General features: G+C 43.6%; 1 protein-coding gene across 1 annotated transcript; it reads right to left on the reverse strand.

The window, feature by feature from the left end:
* On the reverse strand, window positions 1-27,864 carry LOC142429301 (cytochrome P450 2J2-like). The gene is made up of 9 exons (XM_075534404.1): window positions 27,640-27,864; window positions 12,557-12,719; window positions 11,396-11,545; window positions 10,202-10,362; window positions 8,954-9,130; window positions 5,808-5,949; window positions 5,054-5,241; window positions 2,788-2,926; window positions 1-179 (listed from the first exon to the last, which is right to left on the reverse strand). Exons 1-9 carry the CDS (start codon window positions 27,862-27,864, stop codon window positions 1-3), a joined length of 1,524 nt encoding a protein of 507 aa, XP_075390519.1.

Raw genomic sequence — 27,864 nt, forward strand, 5'->3', positions numbered from 1 at the left:
TCACCCTGGAGGAACAGCACAGAGACGGTAGCTGACAGGGCTGAGAGTGATGCCCATTCTGAACTTCGTACTCAGCTTCTCATTGGCCGGGGCCTTGAAAGTAAACTTTTGTAAAAAGGAAGTGAAGAAAATAAACAGCTCAGATCTGGCCAACTGTTCTCCAAGGCAAGCCCGCTTTCCTGCAAGGCAAAAACAGAAGCTTAGACTACCTTTCCTGGTAGAGAAGGTGCCCGGCAGGGAGGATTCAAATCCTCTCCCCACATGCTGCCAAACCTGATCAGAGGGAGGACTGTGTCCCGGGACTGCATTTACAGTGGATCGTTTAGTTGAACAACCTCCAGGGTAAGCTGAGGCAGAGAAAGTGGTTCCAGATCCTAAACTCAATAATGCCTTCCAGGGTCAGGCAGGGCAGGCACAGGAGTGGCGGTGCGGGCTGTCTAACAGCACGGGCTGGGTTGATCTAGAAAGTCTTTAAAAAATTAACGTACAGCAAGTACAAACTCGAGCAGCAAGCAAGCACTAAAATCTTCTGTGTTTAAACGGTCAATTCTTGAAAGGAATCTCTCCAAAGGTATGAGCAAGTAAACAACAGAGCTGGGGTTCCACGGCCTTTGTACTTGGTAGATAGTGTCCCCAAATCTAAGCCCTTCTCAGAACCTCAGAGGGTGACCTCTTTGTAAAGGAGGATTGTTGCAGACGTGGTTAAAATAAGGTCATACAGGAATGAAGTTAGCCCTAAATCCAGTGTTACTGGGGTTCTTATGAGACAGACTCACAAGGGGAAAATAGCATGCGAGACAGATACAGAAATGTCATGACTTGCAGTAAAGTACCAGAAATCATGGTAGAACTATGGGATAAACTCAGACAGTTCATACAAGAGCCTTAGAAGAAAATAAACTTGCTTATACCTGGGTTTCAGAATTCTAGCTTCCAGAACTGTTGGAGGATCTTGTGTGTGTGTGTGTGTGTGTGTGTGTGGTTTTATGCCACATATGTAATACATTTGTCAATACAGTCTCCTATACCACACTTTCCTTCTGTTAACGGGGTGCTCACTAATATGGTCGGGCCTCACCAAAGAAAAAAGTAATTAAAATAACTGAGCAGCTGGGACTTTGTGCTATAACACAAAATTTGAATCTACAGCTTCCAGGAAGACTGCAAGATATTCTTAAATATCCGTTTCCATTATAGGAAGAGACTTGCTCTTTTTGAGCAAAGGTGAGCGAGAACCAGATGAAAAGTGACAAAGAGGACATACTTAGAATTAGTCAGGATATTGTTGAAGCAATGAAGCCCACAGGGAAAGCGTGATCTTGAAATCACACAAATTTGGGTTCCGATTCCCATTCTTACTGTTCTCTCTGCTTTTGCTTTAACACCAACAAAATCATGCTGTTTCAAAAAAATCAGGGCATATTTTATTTTAAGCTAAGGATAAACAAACTATCATGCAGTCTATGAGATGGGTTCGGTGTGGAATGTTACTGTTAGGGGATAGTGCTGAAAAGGGGGTGATCTTTGGTGTTGATGATCTGGTTGGCATCAAGTCCTGGCCGTGGTATGAGTTTTATGACTTTAGTTGCTATACTGAACCCTTACATGCCTCAATTTCTTTATCTGGAAAGTGGGGATAATAATTTGCATCTTCAGAGACTCCTCTGAGATCCTGATGTTGTAGTGGTTCTGAGCTAGGCTAGTAACTGTAATGTCAGCAGTTCTGGACCACCTCCGGAGAAAGACACGGCTCTCCGTTCCTGCAGACGGCCATCAGATCTGAAGCAGACAGGGGCGGTTCTGCCGTGTCCTATAGGGTCTCCATGATTGCAATGAAAGTGAGTTTGTTTGTTTTGTTTAGTCTTCAATTTCTGTAAAGAGATTCATTGTTGGAAGAACTCACTGGGATAATTTTACCTTGTCCTATAGGGTCACAGTGAGCTCTCTTTGACTCGATGGCAGTGAGTTGGGGTTTAGGATGTTACACTGGGATGTGTGGTGTATGACAGCAGGGTGATTTATTACTTCTATATTATCCACGGTCATCTCTTCAGGGCTGGAAGCTCATTATGCATTTATGGAACTAATGCATTATAAATGTATTGGAAATAACGCATGTGCATATCTAACTCAGTGCCTCAAATCTGCTAAGAATGCTGGTTGTTCAAGGGCCAGTGAGTTAAATGAACGAAAATCTTTCCAGAATTGGCTGGCACGGAAATAAAAGAGTTTTCACTACAACCACATTTATATCTTTCAAAATGTGTCCCATGTAAAAATTTTCACTAGATTATGAAAATGTCATTAATTTTTAAGAGGTTAAAGAACTTCAGGATGTGCTTTCAGAGTAGCTCCTGATTTTGTTTGATACATGACCCGATACCCCTGATGGTAAGTCACTCCCTTCTCTTGGCCCCTCCTTATCTCATTATAAACCAACTCCATCGCTGCACTGGGGAACAGCCCTTCAAAAGAGCTTGGCACATTTTAAAATTCTATAAAGATGGCAGGCATTCAACATTCTTCCAGAGCAAGAGGCAAAGTCTAGGTTTCTCAGTCCCCAGGGCTCTTAGGGGGTGGTTGTGGTGGGGCAGCCAGAGCAAAGCTGGTCTGAAATCTCCATCAGAGACAAGCAGCGATTCAGGAGATAAAGAGCAAGTTAAAGCCATGTCCAGCCCGAGACGCTTCTCCAGCAGGCCATCTGCACATTTTCCAATTCAAGTAAGAGACCAGTGGGAGAAAATTGAGAGAGGGATGGATCCTCACACACTGATTGAAACAACTCACCAATTGAAAAGGGAAGAAAGTCATCCCTTTTCCTAAACTGTCCATTCTCCAGAAAATGTTCTGGATTGAATGTGTCGGGGGTGGCCCACTTGGCAGGGTCAGTGTGCAGCGCAGTCAGATTGGTCAGGACCAACGTCCCCTAGAGAGACAGCAAAAGCTCAAAGTTAGACCCACGTTGCACACCTACACAAAAATTTATTTATATATAATGTATATATAAATATAACTTTATATTTATATTATAAATAATAATATAAATTTATATTTATTTATAATATAAATTTATATTTATATTATATTTATATATATAAATAATTTATTTATATGTAATATATATCACGCTTGCCTCTCCCACGTTTCCCTCTCCAATGCCCGGTGAATGACACTGCCTCCATTAACAATAAAACAACATACAGTCCCAGGAACAACACCTCTTTGGCCAGTTACAAATGCAACAGACCCAGGAGCCGTCCTTCATCCATGCCTCCCTCTCCTTGTGCCTGCATCCAATCCATCAGCAAGAATGGCAGACTGCTCTTCTGCAATTGCTCTTTACTCTGTCTTCTTGGTCCTCTGTTGACTGCTGCCACTCTCACTCAGGCCACCACGTTGCGTCTACTCCTATACTAGTCTCCTAAACACATCTCAAGGCTCAGTGGCAGAATGTTCACCTTTCAAGGAAGAGGCCTGAGTTTAATTCCCAGCCAATGCCCCTTCTGTATAGCCACTACCTGTCTGTCCATGGTGTACTTGTTGCACTGTGGGGTAAGTGTAAAGCTGCTAACTACAGGTCAGCAGTTCAAACCCACCAGCTACTCCGATGGAGAAATATGTGTCAGTCTACTTCAATAAAGATTTACAGTCTCAAACCGTTTATCTCCGAACCTTTAAGACCCCAGACGCTATATCTTTCGATAGCTGGGGACCATCAGCTTTCATCACCACATTTGCTTATGCACCCTCTTTGTCTTCAGCAATCATGTCAGGAAGGTGAGCATCACAGAATGCCAGATTGTTAGAACAAGGTGTTTTTGTGTTGAGGGAGTACTTGAGTAGAGGCCCAATGTCCATCTTCAACCTCAATTCTTAACATACAGATATGAGTACATAGTTCTATTCCCCTCAGTATACATTCTCCTACAAACTTTATGATCCCTCCCCCTTGTACAATGTAAGTTCGAATTCTTGCTTGGAATTACAATACAGACTTTACTAAGACTTGAGTGACTCTGAATTGTGTCTAAGGATGCACACCCTGCTTTGGCATTTTCATTTATTCTTTTCCACATTCGTTGAAGGGTTATTGTGAATCCGGTAGAATAGCTGCAGCTGTGACAGGAAACCGACTCAACTCTTTGGAGGATTGGTTTTGAAGTTCACTGTTTCTGACATGAGGCAGCCTCAGGTGGTTAGTTTAGTGGCTCAGCATCATCTTTAAGAAGCAGGGTTTCTTTGATCTTTCTTCTGTGTAACCCATAGCAATTCAGCCTTATCTCTGTCTGACTCTCAAGGTCACAAAGTGACTTCAGAGGGTCTTGTTGTCACATGCAGATACAACCAGAATTATCAAAAGAAGGGAAGGCTTCTCTTCGTATTTGAGCAGAATGGAAACCTTTCCCACAAATACTAAATGAAAGCTCCCCGCCTGTCCAATAGGCCAGAACCACCCAGGGCCATCACTGACAAGGAGAACTGGGATGATTGTGACGGCTTATGAAGCAGAGTGTCTTCATAAACAAAGGCAGATTGAAGGAACAGCATTAAGATTCTTTTACAGGGGCCCATGGAAAGGTTGGGTCAACCATTTGAAATATTGGTGGCTATTTAAAAATATTTTTATTATGAAAATTTCGAACACAAGGGAGAAGAACAGAGTGGGTACCCCCATACCCATTTCTGTTCCTGCAAATATCAACATGCTGACAGATGTTTGCCAGCCCAGTCCTCTCCTTCCTTTCTTGCTAGAAAGTTCGAATGAAAATCCCAGGCATGTGGTTTTTAACAGGGTCCGTACATATATATTACGTACCTTCTATATGAGGGGTTGTAAAAAACTTCATGGAACAACTCTATTACCTATTAACTCCAGTTCACCATGAACGTTTTGAGGCCTTTGTAATAAGCCTGGTAGAATATCTCTTTATCTTCATTTTACTGATTATAATAAAAATGGGGACATGAATACATGTCCCTTTTCAAGTTCAGATTCATACTACCTCAGAAGAACCAAGAACCACGAAGAACCAAAGCTGAGAGTCTTGGTTACCTTTGGCAGGTGGTACCCAGCCAGCGTGGTGTCAGACGACACTTCCCTGGGCACGTTGAGGGGGACAATGTTGCCCATTCTGAGCACCTCGTGGATGACAGCATTGGTGTAAGGCATGTGGTCTCGGTTGGCTGTGGTGGGAAGCTGTGACTGGCCAATGACGTGGTCGATCTCAGCTTGTACTTTCTCTGGATAACGAGAGAAGGTCCCATTATCCTTCACACTCCCGTATATTCTTCCAAAGATGCCGGGTGACCTTCAAGGTCTCACCTATTGTGTTTCAGTTAGTTACAAGGTTACAAACCAAATGGTTCTTCACCCTTCAGCCACATGGGCTGACACAGTGACTGCAACAAGGAACATAACAATCGCGAGGATGGCACAGGACCTGGCAATGTTTCGTTCTGTTGGGCACTTGGGAGTTACGAGTCAGAACCTAGTGATGGTGCCTAACAACAACAATCCTTCAATGGCATATTCAACTGTTTTTTTTTCAACTCCATACATAAAATAAATAAATAAAATAACCTGAGTCCATTTGGCTAATATTATAGTGCTTTCAGCTGTCATTGAGTTTGTATGAAGATGTTATGAATAATAGAGGAAAAAGCCATGTGCCCTGTATCCTCTTATGTTCGTGGATATGACTGAGTTCACCGCTGTGGCTCGTGAACTATGGAGGCCCCACTGTGAGGCAGTGCGCTCCAGAAGACGTGCACTCTCCTGGTCTAGGCACATCCAACCACCTGCTCACCTTGGATTTCCGGGTGGATGGCCATGTAAAGGAGACCCCAGCGCAGCGTCGTGGAAGTTGTCTCTGTCCCAGCAAAGAAGAGGTCCAGTGTGTTGCAGATGAGGTTTTCTTCATGGAAGCTTGAAGTGGTATTGTCTGTATACTAAAATGAAAATGGGTTTATTGATGTTTTTCAGAGAACTCGTGGCTACCACAAAACACAGGAAGCATCATCCTAGGGAAGGACTTTGGAAAGCAAATTTCTAAGAGGAAGGACCTTCCCTTTGGTTTCTTCGGTAGACCCAGGGATATAGCAAGATCATTGATATCATCATGTCCCAAGTCCTAGAAACTACCTAGGACTTCCAGTACTTAAGCAGATGAAGATCAAAACAATAATTTCCTTACAGGTATCATTTAAAGAGCAGGTATTATTCATACAGTGGGAAAGAAGGACCTGGGGAAAAGACAGATTTGAGTTGAGACAGCATCCATGAGAGCGGCATGATTTAGGCCAATTGACGTAATCTCTCTGTGTCTCTATCCAGGAAGACCTGCCTGAATTATAATGGGCACACAGCAAATAATCAGCAAATATTTTGCCATTGTCAGAAAAAAGAAATCCAATTCCCCTTGATACAGTAATTCTCCTGTCTCCCCCAGGCTCCTTTTCCTTTCCAGGCCAGCCTCCTTCTTCCATCACTCATTGATCCTGATGCTAGCACCTTCCTCGGATCCCTCACATTTCTCTTAAGGTCCCAGGCCTGAAAGCCATATAGCAACTATAGCCTCTACCTTTGCTTAGTAAACAAGCTTCTGACAATGTTATGCTAAAAAGGTTAAATGAAGGACAAGATGGGGAAACTCCACCCATCTGCCTACTCCAAAATAAGAAACATTCATGTGAAAAATTACAAATCAAGACACTGATTGAATGATGTACATAAAGGGAAGGGGTCACCCTGTTAAGGGCTATATATTCTAATATGCCTTTCATCCAGCTTCTTCCTCATAATATTGATTGATGATATGGACGTAGGTCATGGGTAGAAGAAAAAGTTCCACCAGGCGCTGAGAAGAAAGGCTGATGTCCAAACCTGCTTCCTTACGCTGTCATAGGAACTGGAGATACGAGCAGGCCATGGGGCACCTTACTGACACCAGGTTGGTTCTGACTCCCAACTCTCCTGTTCGATAGAGCGACCTCTCCACCAGGGTTATAATCCTTGCAGAAGCAGACTCCTGCTCTGTTCTCATGTGGAGGGACCGGTGGACCTAAATTACCTTTCAATTAGGAGCTCAGCACTTACCACAATGACACTAGGCATCCCCAGGAAACAGGGCCCAGATTCACCCATTACTAAAACAGAACTTTCATGATCAATGTCTATTTCCCCTTCTCTGTACATCTTCATGTATGGGTAGAGGGCTTGGGGTGGGGGCAGATTCGGTATTTCCAGAGTCTCTAGCCAAATGACATTAAACATCCATCTTAATTTTAATCATATCATCAATCTAGAGTATAGGCTCCTACTGTACTCTGTAATAAACCCACTGTGTACTCTGTAATAAACCCACTGCCATTGGGTCTATTCTGGTTCAGAGTAAAACTTCCCAGGGTCTCAGAGACTGTAAATTTTGGTGGAAGCAGATAGTTTTATCTTTTCCCATGGAAGCAGCTGGCAGAATTGTAATCTGATGCTTAACCCAATGTGCCAGCAAGAGGGTCCTTCAGTCTGTAATAGTGCCCCTATAGTATCCTGAATAGGAACTTTCAAAGATGCCCATGTCCTTAGGCCTAGAGCTTGTTACTGTGTTGCCGTATACAGAAAAGGGGAGGACATTCAGTGGCACAGTGGTGGAGGCCGCTCGACTGCCGAAAGAAGAGGTTGATGGGTCAAACCCGATTGTAGTTAAGGAAGGAAAAAGTGGCGCTCAGCTTTTCCAAAATGCCATGAAATATTACAGCCTTGAAAACCCAATGGAGCAATTCTACAGCGCTGTAGCACGGCTTTCTTGATTTAAACCATGGGGTATTCCTTTGCTCTAGTCCCACAACGGCATGGTCTAAAATCAGGAAAGATGAGCAGCAGGATTGGATCCTGGCGCTGTTCTCGTTATGCTGAGCAAATCATCGAGGAGCTGGATTGTATGAAGGCTCAAAGGAAGGCTTACTAACATCCTCTGATATGCAGATGACAGAAGAGGACTTGAAGCACTTGCTGACATATATCAAGGATTGCTTTCAGTATGGATTATGAATCAATGTCAAGAAGACCCAAATCTTCACAACTGGACAATAAGCAACATGATGATAAATGTGGAAAAGGTCAAAGATGTGGAAGATTTTGCCTTGCTGGAATCCACTATCAATGCTCATGGAAGCAGCAGTCAAGAGATTAAAAAATATACTGCATTAGGTAAATCTGCTGCACGAGGCTTTTAGAATCTTGAAAAGCTAGGGTGTTACTTTGAGGACTAAAGTGCATCTGATCCAAGCCATGAAAGTTGGACATTGAATAAGGAAGACCAAAGAAGAATGGTCGCATTTGAAATGTGGTGCTGGATGAGAATATTGAAAGTACCTTGGACTGCCCAAAGAAACAAGGCAATCTGCCTTGGAAGACAGATTCTGTTAGGCACAGGATCACGATGGGTTGGGATGGAATTGATGGCACCTAACAAAATAACAACCTAAGATTGCTATGAACTGGAATTGTCTTGATATCAATCGTTTGGGTGCAGAAGTTCAGATGAGGATATCATACTGTATTATCCAAATGGACTTAATGTTATCATGAAGGCTGTTAATAAGGGGGGTGGGTGTTATGGTCAAAGAGAATATGCAGGGTCAGAAAGAAACTGGCCTTGCAGAGAAGAGGCTAGGCAGCTGGCTTTGAAGAAGGAGGAAGGGAACTCAGTCAAGGAACGCAGGTTGCCTCTAAATCCTACAAAGGACCAGGAAGCACATTTCTGCAGAGCCTCCAGAAGGACCAGCACGCTGATATTTGAACTTCTGTCCAGGGAAACCAATTTTAGACATCAGGTTTTCAGAGTGTCACTAAACTGATAGTAATTTATCACAGCAGATAATTGGTTACAGAAAAATATAGGAAATGAATCTATTTCCATTTGCTTTTCAAAGAAGCCAGCGTTGCTTTCCTCACCTTTGCCATTTCGTTCAGGTAAGCATCAATGAAATCTCTAGGCTTCTCAGGATCCCAATCTTCCTTGTGTTTTTCAATCATCTGAGCAACGAACGACTTCAATTTCTTCCAGTCTTTGAAAAGTGTTTGGTGAGATCCTGGCAGGAATTTCACTATCGCTGGCCACATATTGTACAACTAATGGGAAAAACACAGAAATCATTGAGACAACATATGTTCCACATTTTAGAAGAACAAACAATCTTCTCATTTTGATTTTAGTAATAGCAGATCAGATAATTTAGCTGATCCTCACATTGTGAACACCAAGATGAGATTCACATACACACACACACACACACACACACACACGTCTCTCTCTCTCTCTCTCTCTCTCTCTCTCTCTCACACACACACACACACACACACACACACATTCCAAAAGGTGGTGAGGAATTTCAGAAATAAAGTTTAGGGGAAGAGGGAAGTTCTGAACGTCTAAACATTTGATCTCAATTTCTTCTTGCCAGTCTTTCAAATCCATAACCTGCTGAAAAAAACATGAAACTGAGCAGAATTTTTGACACACTCACAAGCCTAGAGGGACACAAAGTAGAGTCTATGACCCAACAAAGAAGTGCAAGAGGTTTGAATCCCAAAAGGGAATGCTCTAAGAAATTGAAAAACTGCTGATAGCAAGTGTTGGGAGAGAGTAGACCAGCCACACAGCCACTTAGAAAGTTTTACGAGTGGCTATGTGCACAAATAACACTTGTTCAAGAATGTTCATGGTAACATATTCATAGAATGCACGGACTAGAACCAACCCAAAGGCTTACTAATGGCAAATACAGCCGCAAACAGTGCCATATTCAGATAATGGACTGCTAATCAACATTTAAAGACAAATAAATCAGGAACAGTCTGGTGAACCACAAGCCAGATACACAAGAGAACCTCTAAAGAAAAGATGGGATTGACAAGAGGCATGGAGATGAGGCCCACAAAGGCAATGACAATATTGTTGTTCTCTTTGAAACAACAGATACTGTGTGAAATTCTGTACCAGTTGTCAGTGTCAGAAATACTCATTTGTATAAAAATGTAATCTCAAAAACAACAATGTCAACAGGTGGTTTTCACATGGATTTTTTAATTGAAGCTAATTAAGAAGATAGTTTAGGGAAAACAAATAAATAAAGGAACCAACACTGTATCTGGGACCAGCACTGGTATCCTTAAACCACGTGTGGGAAGTGCACTGCTTACCTGACACCACTTTCCTGCCTCCAGACACATGGTTTCATCCAGCAGCCTCAGCAGCTCCTGAAACTGAACATCATGGTACTCAAAGCGCTCCCCAAAGGTAACGGAGCAAATGACATTAGACACTGCGTTGTTGATCTTGAAGTGCGGGTCAAAGGGCTGTCCTGCAAGCAGAGGAAGGAAGACAGTTCATTCTAAGGCACTCTCACGGCCATCAAGCCAGTTCTTACCATAGTGATCCTAGGGACAGAGGAAAGGCACCTGTGAGTTTCAGTGTGGTAGTTACATAATTTCATGTCAACTTGATAAATAAGAGTTAATGGGATGGAGTCCAGCCTGTCAATTAGGTCACAGTCTGATGATGTGTCCTTGGGGGTGTGGCCTTTTCATGAGGATTCTGGGAACTTCCTCTCTTTTTCTCTCTGGAGGAGGGCCACCCACTCTCTCTCTGCTTCACTTTCTTGCCTTTGAGACACTCAGAGAGCTGGAGGAGCCACGTGGATACATGCACCAACACTGAGATGCTACCACTGCCACTGGTTCCACAAGACTTTTCACCCGCCGGCCTGTGATCTTCTTGCACTTGTCATTGTTGCATGTGCTATGTGAGTCTGATGAGGAATTTATGGACTAGAACTGGGCATGTGGGCTAATTCGGACTTATGGATTTGATCTGGACTAGGCTGGGATGTTCTCTCAATATAGAATTGCTCTTTGAAATAAAGCTCTTTCTTATACATATATGAGTGTCTCTGGATTTGTTTCTCTAGTCAACCCTGCCTAACACTGAGCAAACAGCTTTGTCTTTCTCCCATGGTGGTTTCCTATTGCTGCCCATGTGGTTAGCAGCCCAACTCGTAACTCACTGTGCACCATAAGGAAAGGGCACTCTATAGGACATAGGACATAGAGGCACTGGCCCACTGTGCCCTACACAGGATATGCTACATAACATGCACTCAAGCAAAGCTTATGGAGGCAAATCTATGGCCAAGATTTAAATTCAGGAATGTCTGTAATGCCTGTCTTCTTGTAATAAATTCCACTAGGGCAAGATCCACGATGCGTAGTCCATCATGACAGCTTTAGTGCCCAGCACAAGGTTTGCCCCAAAGGATTAACCTGGGTACTTAATAAGTAGAGGTTCAACCAGTGAAAGAGCCATAAAATCTTACACCTCTCCTATGAAAGACTCACCTTTCTCCTCTTCTATTGCCTCGCAAAGGCAGCGAGCCTCCTCCTGAATGCGTTCTTCTAAGTTCTTCTTCCCTAAACCGAAGTTCCTCAGTGTGGTCAGGGCAAACCTCCTTTGCTCCTTCCATACCTGGCCACTGGACATGATCAACCCTGGGACAAAGACAGTCAGTATTGCGCATTCTGTTTCTATAAGGTTAATATCTGGCCAATGATACAGGGGTGTGGAATGGAGGAACAAGAGGGGGCACTGAGCACATGAAACACAGCTCAGAGAAAGAATCCCAAAGCATTGAATACAATGGCTTAGCATTTGCGGAATTCTTGCCATCTCAGGCATCTTACTGTTTTTCAGATATCCTGTAATTTAGTAAGCATAAAATCTATGGAGTAGGAATAAATATCATCCCCATTTCACTAATGAGAAAGCAGAGACACAGAGGATACACCATTCGGCAGCAGAGTTAGGAAGCAGCTGAGCAGGAGCCCACTTTCCGGTTTATGCCACTCGGAAGTCTTTCCTTACTAGTCACATGAGTGTATTTAAGAGGGTGTAGTTTGGTAAATACTAAGAATTCACTCAGGCCAAAAGCCATGGTCTTGAGGTGGTAAGAAAGTTCTATTGGAAAACTTCTGTATAAATTAAGTTTTGAAGGATGCAGGGGAAAAGGATATAAGTAAAGGTGGCATTCAAAACTCAGTGTTTTCAATAGGTTGTCATGTGTTTTGCATCTCAGGTAATGAAAAATACACTCCTTTCCATTTCTCCGCCTCCAGAGCGCTCCACAACCCCTTCTTCACATCTGGTGTTGGCGCCTCTTCCCTCCTGCATGCAGTGGAGGAGCCTCTGCCTGCTGTCAGGACAGGCCGCTTGAGCTTGATCTTTGAGCATTAGACATACTTTTCTTAACACGACCTTTCAATGACCCTGAGACACTACACACTCCAGACTTTTCTGATAGCAACTTCTCTTCTCCTTTGTTGTCCCATCTCCACAGAGCAGAGGGCTGACATCGAGAAAATGGCCAGGCAGCCTCCTTTAACTGCAGGAATTTATAATGAGCCTGGTCTATGGGAATGTTGACGAATTTCAATCACGAGGACACGTTTAACAGCCGATAGTAACATCAAACAGACAAATCTTCCATTAAACCACACACTTACCATTTGTCTTAAAAATACGCTCTCGGATCGGGGTCACAGGGCGATTCACAATGCTTTGGGTCTTTTCTGCAAGGACTTCTTTGATTAAGGGCAATCCAGTTACAAAAACACCATGCAAACCTCCAAAATCCAGACAGAAAATGCTCCCATAGTTCTTCACAAACTGAAAAATAGTTAGGCACAGTTGAATATACACACGTCTATGTATGCAGGAAGCATGGGTGTGAGTGAGTAGGTGCAAGGGCTTGTGACAGTAGGATGTGTGTGTGTGTGTGTGTGTGTGTGTGTGTGTGTTTGCAGGGAGGGGGTGTAGTTCAGCCATGTGCCTCCAGCAGAACAGAAAGACTAATTGTGCTGTGTGCCACCGCCTCTCCGTGGCTCAGTTTCACACTGAAAAAAACTGATCATTATAACCACTTCTGTCAAAATGCCGACTTGTGGTCTGATAGGAGTTTCTCTCTGTCGCCTTTTCTCCTCCTCCTCTGCGGGAGGCTCAAAATGCACTCCCTACAGGAGCTGGGATCTCTTTCAGAAACATTCAGTGATACAGCCAAAAAGTATGAATTGAGTGACTAGCCACTGTGTGTTCCTAGAACGAGGCCCCATTGATGTGACTGTGAATACATAAACAACTGTCCTAGATTCCACGGAAAGGAGAGTCAGAGCTGAGCACTCAGACGCCGAGAAGAGGCTGAGTTGTGGTTGCTGTAAGCTGGTGTAGCAAAACAAAACAAAAAATTCATAGTAAATCAGAATATCTATTAAATAGAAGATACAGTCTTTGACTTTTACTAGACAATGGAAAGATAAAGGCTGACTTCTGAAGATCAAAGACCAATGTTGATTACATCTCAATATAAAGAAACCCAAAGTCCTCACAATCGTACAAATATGCTTCATGATCAAGACAGAAAAGTTCGAAGGTGTCAAGGTTTTCATTGTAATCCACAATCAATTGCCATAGATGTAGAAGCTAAAAAATCAAGTGCTGGACAAGATCCAACATGGCCATATAACTGCAAGTTGTATATTCCCCTTCAAAGACAACTTTAGAAAGCAGAAAATACTAAAGAACTTGAGTTTTAAACCTCCCCAGAAACACGGAAACTTCTACCATTGACAACCAGGTATATCTGAGGGAGGAACAAGAGCAAAGAACTGTGCCCCTACTCCACCCCACTCCAATGTCCCCCCAAACCATAACCAGACTACAGATTCTGGGCAGCCTAAACAGGATGTCCATGTAACCATGGCCCTGCTAGCCCTCTGGGTTTCAGAAGGCGGAAAGGTGAGTGGACACCTTGACTCACACCAAGGAGGGAAAACACTTTCCCTCCAACATACTTTTGAGGGGTCCTGTGTAACCTGGGGAGGGATAAAAAAAATTAAACTTGGATGAAAAAACTCACAGGTTCCAGCCCCCGAGGGTTGAAAGAGCCATAGCCCACCCGCTACATGCAGGGCAGATAGAGATCCAAATCAGCTGGAGACTAATTCTCACCCCCCTGCTGGCGTGCAATGAGGACACCCTGATCCTAGGGGAGTGCAAAATCAGGTGATATTGTATACGAGGGAATTGGCACAGGAGAGTTTACCTCCATCTCTCTGCAGACCGAGGTTCAGAGTTGCATCACCTGCCTGGCTATTGGCTGCCGTCCAGAAGGGAGTAATCTAAAGAGACTGTGCCCTGCTCAGACATATAGTCATTAAATGCAGCTGGGCTAGGATAGTCTGTTCTCTCCCCATGTGTCTCAATTCTATCGATCATTAGCCTGCACTCCCTGACCTTGAGCTCAGCATCTTCCCAGGGCAATACTCAACTGTTCCTGCCATCACTCCTGCCCAGGACCAGGTATTGCTCAGTGACCACGCCCGCCTTGACTTCAGGCTCTACCACAGGGCTGTGGGCAGTTCTGGTCACTCCCAAACAGTGAGAGAGTAACACTGCATCTTGGATCCATAGTCATCTCTGTGTGCATGCAAAAACAAGAGGAAATGGTTCCTTAAAAATAATAATTTTATTGGGGGCTCATACAACACTTATCACAATCCGTACATCCATCCATCCATCGTGTCAAGCACATTTGTACATTTGTTGCCATCATCATTTTCAAAACATTTTCTTTCTACTGGAGCCCTTAGTATCAACTCCTCATTTTTCCCCCCACCATTCCTCCCTCACGAACCCTTGATAATCCATAAAAAAATCTTTCATGCCTTACATTGACCGATGTCTCCCTTTACCCACTTTTCTGTTGACCATCCCCCAGGGAGGGGGTTAGATGTGGATCATTGTGATTGGCTCCCCCTTTCTCCCCACACTTTTCCCTTACCCTCCTGGCATCACTATTCTCATTATTGGTCCTGAGTGATTTATCTGTCCTGGATTCCCCGAGTTTCCAGCTTTTATCTGTACCAGTGCACATCCTCTGATCTAGCTGGTTTGTAAGGTAGAATTGGGATCATGATAGTGGGGGGCAGGAGAGGAAGCATTAAAGAACTAGAGGAAAGTTGTATGTTTCATTGGTGCTATACTGCACCCGGACTGCTCTTGAGGAAAAGGCAAGCACTGAGATATCAGGACTGGATAACGTTTTGAAGGAAAAAAAGTGAAGAATTGAAACCATGAATATACACATCAGTGATCTCAAAGACCAATCTCTTGAGACCAAAATATATGTAGTTGGAAAATATGGATTTGGTGATAGATATGAAGCTGGAGATAGCATGACAGATTTTGCAAAAGCAATGACTTGTTCATAAAAATTATCCATTTCCACAACAAAAAGAGCAACTGCTGGGGAACTTGTTTCACTTCTTTTGAGCCTCATTTCTCCAACTCTAAAGGCAGGGGCTTCTGGTCCTCTCTCAAATGTTCTGTGAGGAAGATTTAGCACAGCAAGAAGAAAGGAACTTTGTTTTCTGGGGCCTGGTGTTGAGCCACTGAACAAGTGGCTGAGGACTGAATGGGCGCTTTGTGCCCCCATTCACCCCAATAGAGGGGATTGGTGCACAGGGATGTGTGAGAGGAAGGCACTTGGGTCAACGAGTCCCATCACTGCTTGCCTTATTCACCACCTCCTTTCAACTTTGGCCTCACTTAATCTTGGCCAAACTACAGTGGGAATGATTCATCTCATCTTTCAGAAAAGGAATGATGAAGCAGTTGGGGCAAAGTGACAAAGTTAATTAGTGGTGGAGGAAATTACCCAAGAATTTTATAACACAACACACAGACACACACGCAAACCCAACCAAGATACAAAACAAAAATGCAAATATACTCCCACTGAGTCGATGCTGACTCATAGTAACTCAATAGGGTAGTTTTCTGCCCCTTTAAGTTTCTGACTTGCATGCTACTTCATCTAGCTTGCTTTGACATGTGATCAGGAGAGGCAAGAAGACCATGCTTGCTTGAGTATAGGGCCAGTGTAAAAGAGGTTTGACACCGCAGTTGCAATAGTTGGCTCAAAGAAAATCATTCTGAGACAGGCACAGGACTGGACAGCATTTCACTCAGTTATACAGAGGGTCACCATGAACCAGAACTCCCCTGATGGCAGAGAAGGCAAATGACCTCAAAATTCTATTTGATTCTGTGTGTTTCTATATTTCATAGTAGAATGTAGGTCCTTAGAGGAAGACCAATTTGGGATTGAATCTTGTTACTTCCCCTACTAACAATGTTTTAGAGATGAATGAAGCTTGTTAGCGGAAGTTAGTCCAAAGGAATGATGGAAGGATGCCATTCTTGCATGATATTTAATGTAGGAGCAGATGCCACCAGGATCCTAGTGTTAAGATTGAAGCACAATGAAATGAAGCTTGCATGCTCCAAGACCTAGTTTACTGATATTGAAAGAGTAGAGAGTGCGAGTGATTGGAAGACTTTAGGTACACTCGTGCGTATGCACACAGAGGCAGCTAGAGGTGTGCGGATGTGCAATGAATGACAGTGAATGGTTATTTATCAAAGATTTTCTAAATATGTCTATGTCAGAGATGACTCTGAGCAAATAAACACCCCTCGGCTTCTTATCTGCCAGCGTGTTTCAATTTGCAGTCATGGTATGGAACAGAAGGACTCCATTTATTTCAGTTGCCTCTGGGCCCAGCTGATGAAGTCAGGATTGGCAGGAACACCACATTGGAAAAGTAGCTTAATCCACTTCAACAGGCAGGTCTGAGAGAGGCAAGTGAATCCAAGTTTGCCAGTTCAGAAGGCAGGCTGCTGCTGATTCCAGGAATAGACAGATAATATGGCTGCCTCTTGGCTCAAGTCCAAAGAATCAGAGGTTGATGAAACCGATACAGAATCCAGACCCAGCCAACAAGCAAGCACAATTTCCATAGCAACTATCTCTGTAGGTAGTAGATCGACACCACCACCCCTAGTAAACCTCCTTTCAATTGCCTTAGGACTGTGACAAGAGTAGGCAGATTGCACCGCACCGTGATCTTCTTTCAAATCCTGAGATGCACACAGCAGATGCCATTATGAAATGATTACATTACGCTAGGTCACATCACGGGGAATTACTAGGCCTCAACTGTCAAACCACAGAGAACCCTAGACCGGCCAAGTTGACATAAAATCCAAACAACAACACCCTAACCTTAACCTGAACCTACCATTGCCCCATGTGATCCACCACATTCTTGGAGATGTTTGCTGCAAAGGTAAAGTAAATACCTATGTAAAGATAACCTGTCGCCATGGTGAGCAGAAAGCTATGGAGGACAGGAGAAGAAGCCCGACATAGACTTGCAGGATCTTCACAGGGAATGAGATTCTAGTGAGTTCCCTCTAACTGTAATTGCGGGATGGGACTAACCTGGTGATCAGGTACTGTTGTAGGGATGATTATAATTGGCTAAAATGACCAATCTGACTTGAAGAGTGAAAGTCTTGTCATCTGATCTCCCTTTTAATACACTCTATGCTTGATCTGGTTTCTAATATTTGCCATTTTGTTTTTTTAATATACATATAGTGGTTTATTTCTGTTGGACTTTATCATTGTTGGTAGCTTTCTTGACTATTATATATATTACTATGTTTATTGGTATGTAAATCCAGGGTGGGTGAATCTATAGAGACATAACTAGAAAGAAGGTACTTTGTGTGTGGGGGGTGGGTAATGGTAGGAGAGGTGGGTGGGTAATAGGGAACTGATATGAAGGAGTACAACAAGAAGCAAAAAACGTTTTGCAACTGAATGTGGTAGCAATTGTAGGCACTACATGATTGAACTATGGAATGACATGATGTCTGGATTAATTGGTTTGATAATTAAATGGTTTGAAAGGGGGGAAAGGGGTTGGGATTAAAGAAGATGACAGGCATACAATAATGTCTGAAGATTCAACCAGCATTAAAATGAAAACTTTACATGGTGAAAAAAAAATCCTCTGTCTCTGTGGGGCTGGCCCCAATCCCAGCTTTGTGGACCCCCTCCCCCAGAAGAATGAGCTACAGAGGACAGCTCTGAAGATACAGCTCGGGGAGAGGGGCTGCTCTGCTCAGAGCACACAGGAGCAAACTAAGAGGGAAGGAGCAAACTAAGAGAGAGAGAGAGTAAGAGTGGACCGCATCCTGGCCCACCAAGCCCCAAGGACCATAATCCTGCTAGAAGCAGCCATTGCACAGAGAGGACCACAGGACCAGCTCCACCATGAGGCATGGTGTCCGCTCACTGGCTATAGTGCTAGTGGGGTGCAACCCTGGAGACACCGTGCGAGAATTGTGGCCAATCTGACCCCCAACACTGGGGCGAGAAAACAAAGGAGTTCAACAGAACACAATGACATCCCTGAGGAATCCCCAAAACAGACTTTGAGGTTTGCCACCTCATCAGACTCATTCAGAAAATATTCATAAAGGTCAACAGACAGATCAAGATTTTTTTTCATGTCTATCTATATAAGAGAGGCAGGATAAACAATCCTGAGAAGAAAATAATGGGAATGATTGTTACGGGGGACATGGGAAAGGGAAGGGTGGGGGAAAGGAAGAGAGGAGCCAAAAACGCAGGGACAAGTGAACAACAAGTAATCTAAAATCAATGGCATAGGAGGGCACAGAATGCCTGGTGGAGTTTGATCAAGTGCAATGCAGCCGACAAAAATTACTGAAAGCTGGATGAAGGTTGAACATGATAGTGAGATAAGAGGAAAGTAAAAGGAAATAGAGGAAAGCGCTAGGAGGCAAAGGACATTTTTAGAGGTATAAATACATGCATGTACATATGTAAATATATTAAGTATTAAGGTAGTAGATGGACATTGAACCTCTACTCAAGTACTTCCTCAATGCAAGAACACTTTGTTCTAATAACCTGGCATTCTGTGATGCTCACCTTCCCTACACAATTGCTGAAGACAAAATGGGTGCATAAGCAAATGTCCTGAAGAAAGCTGATGGTGCCTGGCTATTAAAATATATAGTGTTGGGGTCTTAAAGACTTGAAGATAAACAAGCAGCCATCTAGATGGGAAGTAAAAGAGCCCACATGGACAAAGCACACCGTCCTGTGTGATCATGAGGTGTTGACAGGATCATGTACCATGCATCAGAAGACCCCAAACAAACAATCATATCAATGAGAACGAGGTTGGGGTCAGAGTGGAGGCCCAAAGCCCATCTATAGACAATTAGACATCCCCTCACAGAAGGGTCACAAGGAAGGGATAAGCCACCCAGGGTGCAATGTAGCACCAACAAAACATACACCATTCCTCTAGTTCTTTAATGCTTACCTCCCCAACCCCCACTATCGTGACCCCAATTCTACCTTACTGATCCAGCTAGACTAGAGCGTGTACATTGGTACAGATAAGAACTATCAACACATGGAATCCAGGACAGATAAGGGGAGTAGCGATACTAGGAGGGTAGGGGGAAGGTAGGGGAAGAAAGGGGTAACCAATCTCAATGATGGATGTATAACCCCACCCCCACCCCACACAGGGTGATGAACAACAGAAACACTGTGAAGGGAGACTGCGGATGGTGTAAGATATGAAAATAATAATTTATAATTTGTCGTGTTCAGGAAGGTGGGAGGGAGGGGGAAGGCGGGGGGGTGTGAAAGTGAGGAACTGTTACCAAGTAAAACAAAATGTTTTGAAAAGAATGATGGCAACATATCTACAAATGAGCTGTGAGAGGCACCAATGAAAGGATTTTTTAAACCCTCTGTCAAACCTATATAAAATTGTGGGTATGCCCGCATGCCTTCATCCAGGCTCACCTCGACTGTAGGACTGTGGGGAACACTAGTTAACTCTGTTGCCTTCATTCTTGCCGTGCGCATTCCTCTCTGCCTCTTCCTCTGTCTCCATCAATTTTTTGCCAGGTTCCCTCTTATAGCACATCGCGTTCCCTTTCACCCAAGGCAGGATGCCTGGTGGCTTAGTGGTCACACGCTGGGCTGCAATCCACGCAGTCGGCAGTTTGAAACCATCAGCAGTTTGGCGGGACAAAGACTGGGCTTTCTACTCCCATAATCAGTTACAGGCTGGGGACCCCACAGGGGGTTGCTGCGAGTCAGTACCGACTAGATGGCAGAGAGCTTAGTTCAGTTTGGTTCACTCAATTTAACCTGTGTCCACCATCTAGCCAGTGACGTCCTTTACGTCCTCACCTCACAACTAGCCACCGTTTACAATGTTTTTATTTTTTTTAAGCATGGCTTCATACAATATGTGTCCTTCAGTGATTGGTTGCTTTCTTTTAGCATAATGTCCTCCAGGCTCATCCATGCTACGAGGTGTAACATTGTCATTTTGCTGTGCGATTTTGTGCTGCTGTGGTGTTTGTTGTTGCTGCTGTTCCACGTGATTTTATTCATTTTCTTCTGTCAATTTTCTTGTCATTTCTTTGTTGTTGCTCTTTCAGTAATTACTAAATTTGTTAGGTTGGGTTCTCCAGAGAAGCAAAATCCATGATCCTTATATGTGTATATAAAGCAAGACATTTATATCTGAGTGGCTCATACAGTTAGAGAAGCAAATAGGCCCAGTCTCCTCACTCCTCTGGATAAGAGGCTAAGTGTGAGGTTCTCTGGATTCTTGCAGCTTTCTGGACTTCATGAATGAGAAACCAGGAAGAAGGAGGGTGAAGCCAGAGTCAAGGAGGCTACTCTCTGGTGGAGGCAGCAGTAGATGAATTCAAGTTCAGTAATGAACTTCAGTCAATGAATCCAAGGTTGACAGCAGTACAGCAGGCTGCTGGGAACTTCCGGGGTTAGCAAGCAATAGAATGAGATTTGGCTCAAGTCCAAAGAACTGGAAGTTGGTAAGGCAGATTTGGATTCAAGTAAGCAAGAGGAAGGCTAACTTTCCCCCCATGTCAATTTATATATGAATATGCCACACCTCCGATGAAAATTCCATCCAATTGCATCTGAGCTGTGATCTGATTAAATGAACGCTTCAAGGTTGTATTTTTTAAACCAGATTTATTAAATCTGTGTAGGAGACAATAGGGTCTTTCTACTCCCGTAAAGAGTTGCAGTCTTGGTAACCACAGGGGCAATTCTACCCTGTCCTACGGGTTCATTATGAGTCAGCATGGACTTGATGGCAGCGAGCTTAGTGTTTCAGTGCTCTACCTCTCTGCTCAGCTAATGAGCCGAGAAGCTAAGCCTCCTGTGGAAGCATGCAGCATCAGTTTGGGAGCAAGGTTTATTAACAACCTGTGATATGCAGAGGACACAGCCTTGCTTGCCCAAGGTGAGGAGGGCTTGAAGCACTTGCTGATGAAGATCAAAGACTGCTGCCTTCAACTTGTAAAGGAAACAAAAACCCTCACAAGAGGACGATAGATCACATCATCCTAAATTGAGGAGAGATTGAGGTGATCTTGTTTGGATCCATAATCAGTGCTCATGAAAGCAGAAGAGACACGCTTGAATGCAAACCTATAAATCTGTTCCACAAAAGCTCTTTCAAATGTTGAAGAGCCAGGGCCATCCTTTTAGGACTCATGTGCTCCTGACCCCAGCCCTGGTACTTCGAATAGCCTCATATGCATGTGCAACTTTGATATGGAATAAGAACGACTGAAGCGGATTGATGCATTTAAGTTACGGTGCTAATGAAACATTGCCAAGAGAACAAAGAGATCTGTCTTGGATGAAGACATTTAGATTGATCCTTAGAAGGAAAGTTGACGCCCCCCCCCCCAAAAAAAAAGAAAAGGGAAAACAAAGAAGGAAAGTTGAAGAGTCTTTGCCTCTCACCGCACTCTGGCATGTTGTGAAGAGAGAACAGTCCCTGGAGAAGGGCATCGTGCTTAGTGAAGTGGAAGGAAAGCGAGCAAGACCGTTGACAAGGTGGATTGACACAATGACTATAACAATGGCTCAAGTATACCAACTGTGAGGCTGGCGCAGGACTGGACGGTGCTTCATTCTGTTCTCCATACTGTTTTTCGGAGTCATGCCGATCTCATTGGCCCCTAGCAATTACAACAGTTCAACATAGTGTCATGTTTTAAAAGCCTAGCCCAGCTTATTGTCCCAGTCTATGAGGGGCAATTTCCTATTGATAGTGATCCTATGACCTGATAATTCATTGCATAAGAAAGAGTTTACACGGCATATTTCATAATACACTCTCTCATTATCATTAATATTAAAAGTCCAAAGGTCCACGAACTATTGATAAAGAATGCAGGAGAGAAGATATCTGAAGATGCAATTGCTGAAAACCCCCCATATTTGTCTAAAGATATAAACCTGCACACTCAAGGAACTAAGTGAACAAAACAGTCTAATTCCAAAACAAACAGATAAAAGCAAAAGCTAGCACATCAAGCAAGGCACATCATAATGAAACTTCTAAACTAAAGACAAAATAAAATTCTTGAAAGCAGCCAGAGAGAAGCAACTCACTGCCTTTGCAGAACAACGATTTCAATGAGAACAAATCTCTCATCAGAAGCCATGGAGGTCCAAAGGAAGTAACACAGCATTTCTCAGAGTTGGAATACACAGCTGTCAACGTAAAACTCTGTATTCAGTGGAAGCTAATTCTAGAAATGAGGGTGACATTAATATATGGTGAGATGAAGGCAAACTGAAATAATTTGTAGCCAGAAGATTTATTTTTAATAATACATCTCAACAATTTCTTCTAAGATAATGGGTATTATAGTGGCAGGAAACTGGAAATATTACAAATGAAGAAAGAGCAGAAAGTTAAAGACAAAGGTAAATCTAATAGTCTATCCTCTTGAGTTTTCAAAATCACGGTTGAGAAAAGTAAACATTTAAATAATGTCTATCCTGAATTGGATCTTGTCTTCCCAAACATGTGACAGCTTGACTGGGTCATTATAATGAATAGCTAGGCAATTGTACGGTGAGACAATTTGGCAGTTGTGCAATGATACACTCATCTCCCAGGATATGATTTAATATGATTAGCCTATCACTTGTAAAGGGACTAGGACACAATGCGACACACTCACTTAGGTCATAGCCCTGATCCTAGCTAAGGGGGCATTTCCCTAGGCTGCGACCTATGTGGTGACTGCAAGCCCACGTTTAGCTACCTACACTGTGAGAGGACAATTTTCCCTGGGTTAAAACAAACCACGTGTGCACATTTGGATATAGCACCAGTAAATGACTAAGAAAGTAGCCTTGTTGGCATAGCGGGTTAAGCATTGGGCTTCTAAGTGAAAGGTTAGCAGTTTAAACCCATAAGCTTCTCCTTGGAAGAGAGTTGAGGCTTTCTGCTCTTGTACAGATGTACATGGTAAACCCAATTGGAAAGTTCTCTTCTGTCCCACAGGGTTGCTATGAATGAGAATATAGAAAGAAATATGCTCAAAAAGCTTCTCTCAGTGCGTGTACACTAAGCCATGGGTTGAAAAATGTCTTTACAGAGCTTCAAGCCAGAGTTTCTGACACGCAGCAGACATACACACTGAACAGTTTAGCAGATTGAAAAAGCAGGCACATCTTAAAGACACAGAGATTACGACTTTGGTCAATGAGACTAACATGTGTGAGAAGGTGTAAGCAGAATGTTCATTCTTAGTCCAAGCAGGCAATTAGCAACCAGCTGCTAGAGAAACAGGAAATTGTAGGGGGGGAAATTAAAGGACTTGAGTGGAGGATCAAGGAGACAGAGAACATCCTGGAGATGCTGACAGCAAGAACTGCCCGGTAGGAGGCCTGAGGAACACTCCCCCAGCCATCCCTGTCCCCAACCCCTTCTTGGCAAGGATGGGCCCAGGGGCAAGGAAAGCCTCTGCTTGTCTATAGACACTGGGCAGCCTCACCACCCCACATTGTCTCCATTACCCTGAGTCACTTACAGATCCCAACCCTGCACCTCTGCCTGCTAATCCTGCCCAGGACACTCCCCGCTTCCAGAGGTAGGGGGTAACTTCCCACTCAGGAAGGCAGAAACCAAGGGAGTGTCTGGCTGAGTCCACCATTGGTACCATGCTGGTTCTACCAATAAAGGCTTCTGCCCCTCTCTACCATGTCTGTTTTTCTTGAGCTGCAGTGAAGCCAGAGACCTCAGAGGCAGGGACCACCTGTGTACCAGTCACAGCTCCTGCCAGTCTGTCTCCAGGGCCTCTGCCCCTCCTTAGGCAATGGGGATCTTGCCCCTTTCTCTGATCCCATTCTGGTCTTTTGAGCAATTCTCTCAAGTTCTGGCCATTCTTGTAGTAGAAGGCCATCCTTGAGAGAGAAGGAAGACTAGGTGTAGCTGAATTGAAATGAATAGAATAGCAGTTTCTCAAGGGCATTCTGTCCTAAGATTCCTTCCCCTACATCTTCCCAAAGGTTCCAAATGACATGAAGTAATAACCAGCAGACCTGCCTGTCTCTTTGGCACTGAGTAAGTGGACACCATGACCCCATCCAAGGTCTCCAGGGGCTTGAGGCCACTGGTATGCTGCTTATCCGGACTCAAGAGAGACCAGTAGCACACCATCAGAAATATTGTTGTAAGCCAATTGTTAAACACAACCATTATCAATTGAATTATGTGAATTTACAGTGAAATTATTTTAAAAACAAGGGATGCCTTTGCTCACTTCTTACTGCTATTGAGTCAATTCTAACTTACAGTCACAGTATAGGATAGGGTAAGAAGTGACATAAGAAAACAAATAATAAAAGAAACATAGAATGGGAAATTTATGTCATACCATATTTATATTATGCTACATATTAATATGATGCTAAAAGATAATTGACACAGTGTAAACCCAAAGATAATTTATCTATATGCCCTCCAATAGAAACTTATTTCATTATAATGATAAGGAGGTTAAAAGCAAAAGGATTAGAAAACAGATACCATGCAAATTCTCATCACAAGAAGGTGAAGTGGTTGGATCAGGAATGGTTCCGTCAATATAAGATAAAGGAATGTTCAGTTCCAGCATATGCTCCAGGTACAAAGGGCACATTATATAATGTTCTAAGAGTCAGTTCAGCAAGATGATATAACAATATTTTTTTCTTGCTAGTTTTAAAAACATCATTTTGTTGGGGGCTCTTACCACAATCCAGCCATCCATACATTGTGTCAAGCACATTTGTACATATGTTGCCATCATCATTTTCAAAACATTTGCTTTCTACTTGAGCCCTTGGTATCAACTCATTTTACCTCCTCCCTCACCCTTACTCCCTCATGAACCCTTGATAATTTATAAATTATTATTTTTGTCATGTCTTAAAATGACCAAGATATAACAATCTGAAAAGAATATTTCTTAAACAAGAGATGTCAAATAACTGAATGAAAAATTGACAACTAAATGGAGAAGAAAATCCCTATAAATAGGTTCAACATTTCAACACACTTGTTTCAGAAATTAACAGAATCAGTTCATAAGGTACAGCCCTGTTGTCTGAGTGGGTTACAAATTAGATTGTTAACCACAGGTCGGCAGTTTGATTCCACCAGTTCGTGGATCCAACCTACCAGCCACTTGAGCCCACAGGACAAAGATAAGAATGTCTGCTCCCAGGAAGAGTTGCAACTTCAAAGCCCCCAGGGCCTCTTCTATGCTGTCCTATAAGGTGATTATGAATCACATAACTAGATGACACTGAGTTTGTTTTCAGTTTATCACACAGCAGAATTTAATTGACATGAACAAAACACTCCATTCAACAACAAAGAATATATATTCTTTTCCAGTAAACATAAGATATTTACCAATATAGAGCATATCTTGGGATAGAATCACAAGAAATTATTAACAAAAAGAGAACCAGGTTGCTTTCAACCCCTTAGAAATGAAACAATGCACTTTTAACACAATGGTACTAATCCAGTGATAGCAACTGAGTGTTTGCTCCTTGGGGGTGAGCAAATACTGTGCATATGCATTTGGATAATATAAGGCGTCCTGATGGCAAAGTGGGTTATGCATTAATCTGCTTAGTGCGAGGTCAGAGGTTCTAATCCATCCGTTGCTCTAAGGTTGAAAGATGAGGCTGCCTGTCTCTGTAAAGAATTGAGGTCTCTGAACTCTACAGGGGCAGTTCTACTTGGTCTTATAGGGTCGGTGTGAGTTGGAATCGACTTGCTGACTGTGGGTGTGTATTTGAATAATACAGATGTGTTTGCAGGACTCCCGGCTTTGCAGAAAAAGGAGGACTGATACTTGTCCTGCACCGGCTGTGGATCATATTTGGGTTGGTCATTAACTGTCTTAATTTAATCGTTATAACCACCTTTATTGTGTCTCTCAGCCAGGTAACTAACTATGCAGAGGACATGCCAGCTGAGCATTCTCAGTGGTTTTGTGTGTTTCAGGGAACAGGAGGAAGCTCAAAGAGGCCAGCGTGGGTGCGCCCTGGTGAGACATGACACTCTAGAGGTGGAGTCAGGATGAATCAAGGAGGGACCTTCAGGCCTTGGTCAAGAGTTTGAAGTCTAGGAGGGAAAATATTTGTTTAAACAAGGCAATATTTGTAGATGATTACTTTTTAAGAGTGGATTCTCAGGGGGAAAGGCTAAAGAAGAGGGGCTTGGTTGCTGCGGTGATAGCGCCGCCCCATCTTGAAAGTAGCACGGATTATTCGTATCATCATCCTGGAACATACAGGACACACAGCCACCCAGAAGGAAAGTTGGGCAGTTTTCAAGAGTAATCATATTAAAAGTAGCCAGACAATCATTATAAGCAGAATATTGCAATATTTAACATGATACCACACAGTTAAAAGAGTTCAGGTGCCCACCATGCCTCCAAAAGCAAACCAAACTGGCTGCCCTGAAGTCAACACTGCCCCAGCAACCCTATTGAAGAGGGTAGAGTCACCGTGGGAGCTTCAGAAGCTGTGCCTCTGTAAGGGCGTACAAAGCCCAGTCTTTTTCCTGTGGGGCCAGGTGCTTGGGCAGTGAGGAGCTAGCCCATTAGCCACTCTGCCACCTTGCAAACTTTTAATGGTACACTGCTGCACATGGAGGGCCCCTGGTGGCCTAACGGGTTACCTGTTAGGCTACTTAACCCCAAGTCAGCCCCTCCCCAGGAAGAAGGGTGAGATTCCTTTTAAAAGGTGAAGATTCACAGCTTCAGAAACTCACAGGGGCAGTTCTATGGGTTATTGTCACTTGGGATCGACTTGTCAGGTGTGTGTGTGTGTGAGAGAGAGAGAGAGAGAGAGAGAGAGAGAGAGAGAGAGAGAGAGAGAGAGAGAGAATGAATGAATGAATGAATTGAGTTGTTCCTCATGAAGATTGAATGACATTTCACGCATTTGGTAAAGAACCGGGAGAATCATACCAGTAGAATGGTGAGGAAAACAGGAAATCAAATCAAATCAGGGAACTTGGTTCACCCTAAACAAACGCTCTAGCATGACTCCGAGGCCTCCCTGGGGCCCTCTAGGACAGAGTGTGCATGCCCCTGTGGGTTTTCTAAGGCTTCGTCTATGCTCTTGAAGGAAGCAAACTGGTACATCTTTCTTCCAAAAAGCCACTGGGCTGTCTAATCAGGCGATTTTAACGTTAGACACCAGGGATTCCGAGCCACCCCCACGCTGCCCCCGTGGGTCCGGGACAGGATCGGGAACTTGACCATCCCCTACCTTCTGCAGCGACAGGTGCGACTGCTCAAAGTCCATGTCAAATAAGTTACCAAAGAACGGCCAGCCCCAGGGTCCCGGCGGGTAGTTGTTGGGGCGCCGCCTTCGGAGGAAATCCACCAAGAGCAGAAAGGCGAGGGCGCCCAGCAGCAGCGTCGAGCGATGGCACCCCGCCCAGATGGCGGCCCCCAGGGGAACCCCCACTGCTAACAAGGCCCGGACGCTCAT

The sequence above is a fragment of the Tenrec ecaudatus genome, chromosome 1 (assembly GCF_050624435.1).
Source record: "Tenrec ecaudatus isolate mTenEca1 chromosome 1, mTenEca1.hap1, whole genome shotgun sequence".
Taxonomy (NCBI): domain Eukaryota; kingdom Metazoa; phylum Chordata; class Mammalia; order Afrosoricida; family Tenrecidae; genus Tenrec; species Tenrec ecaudatus.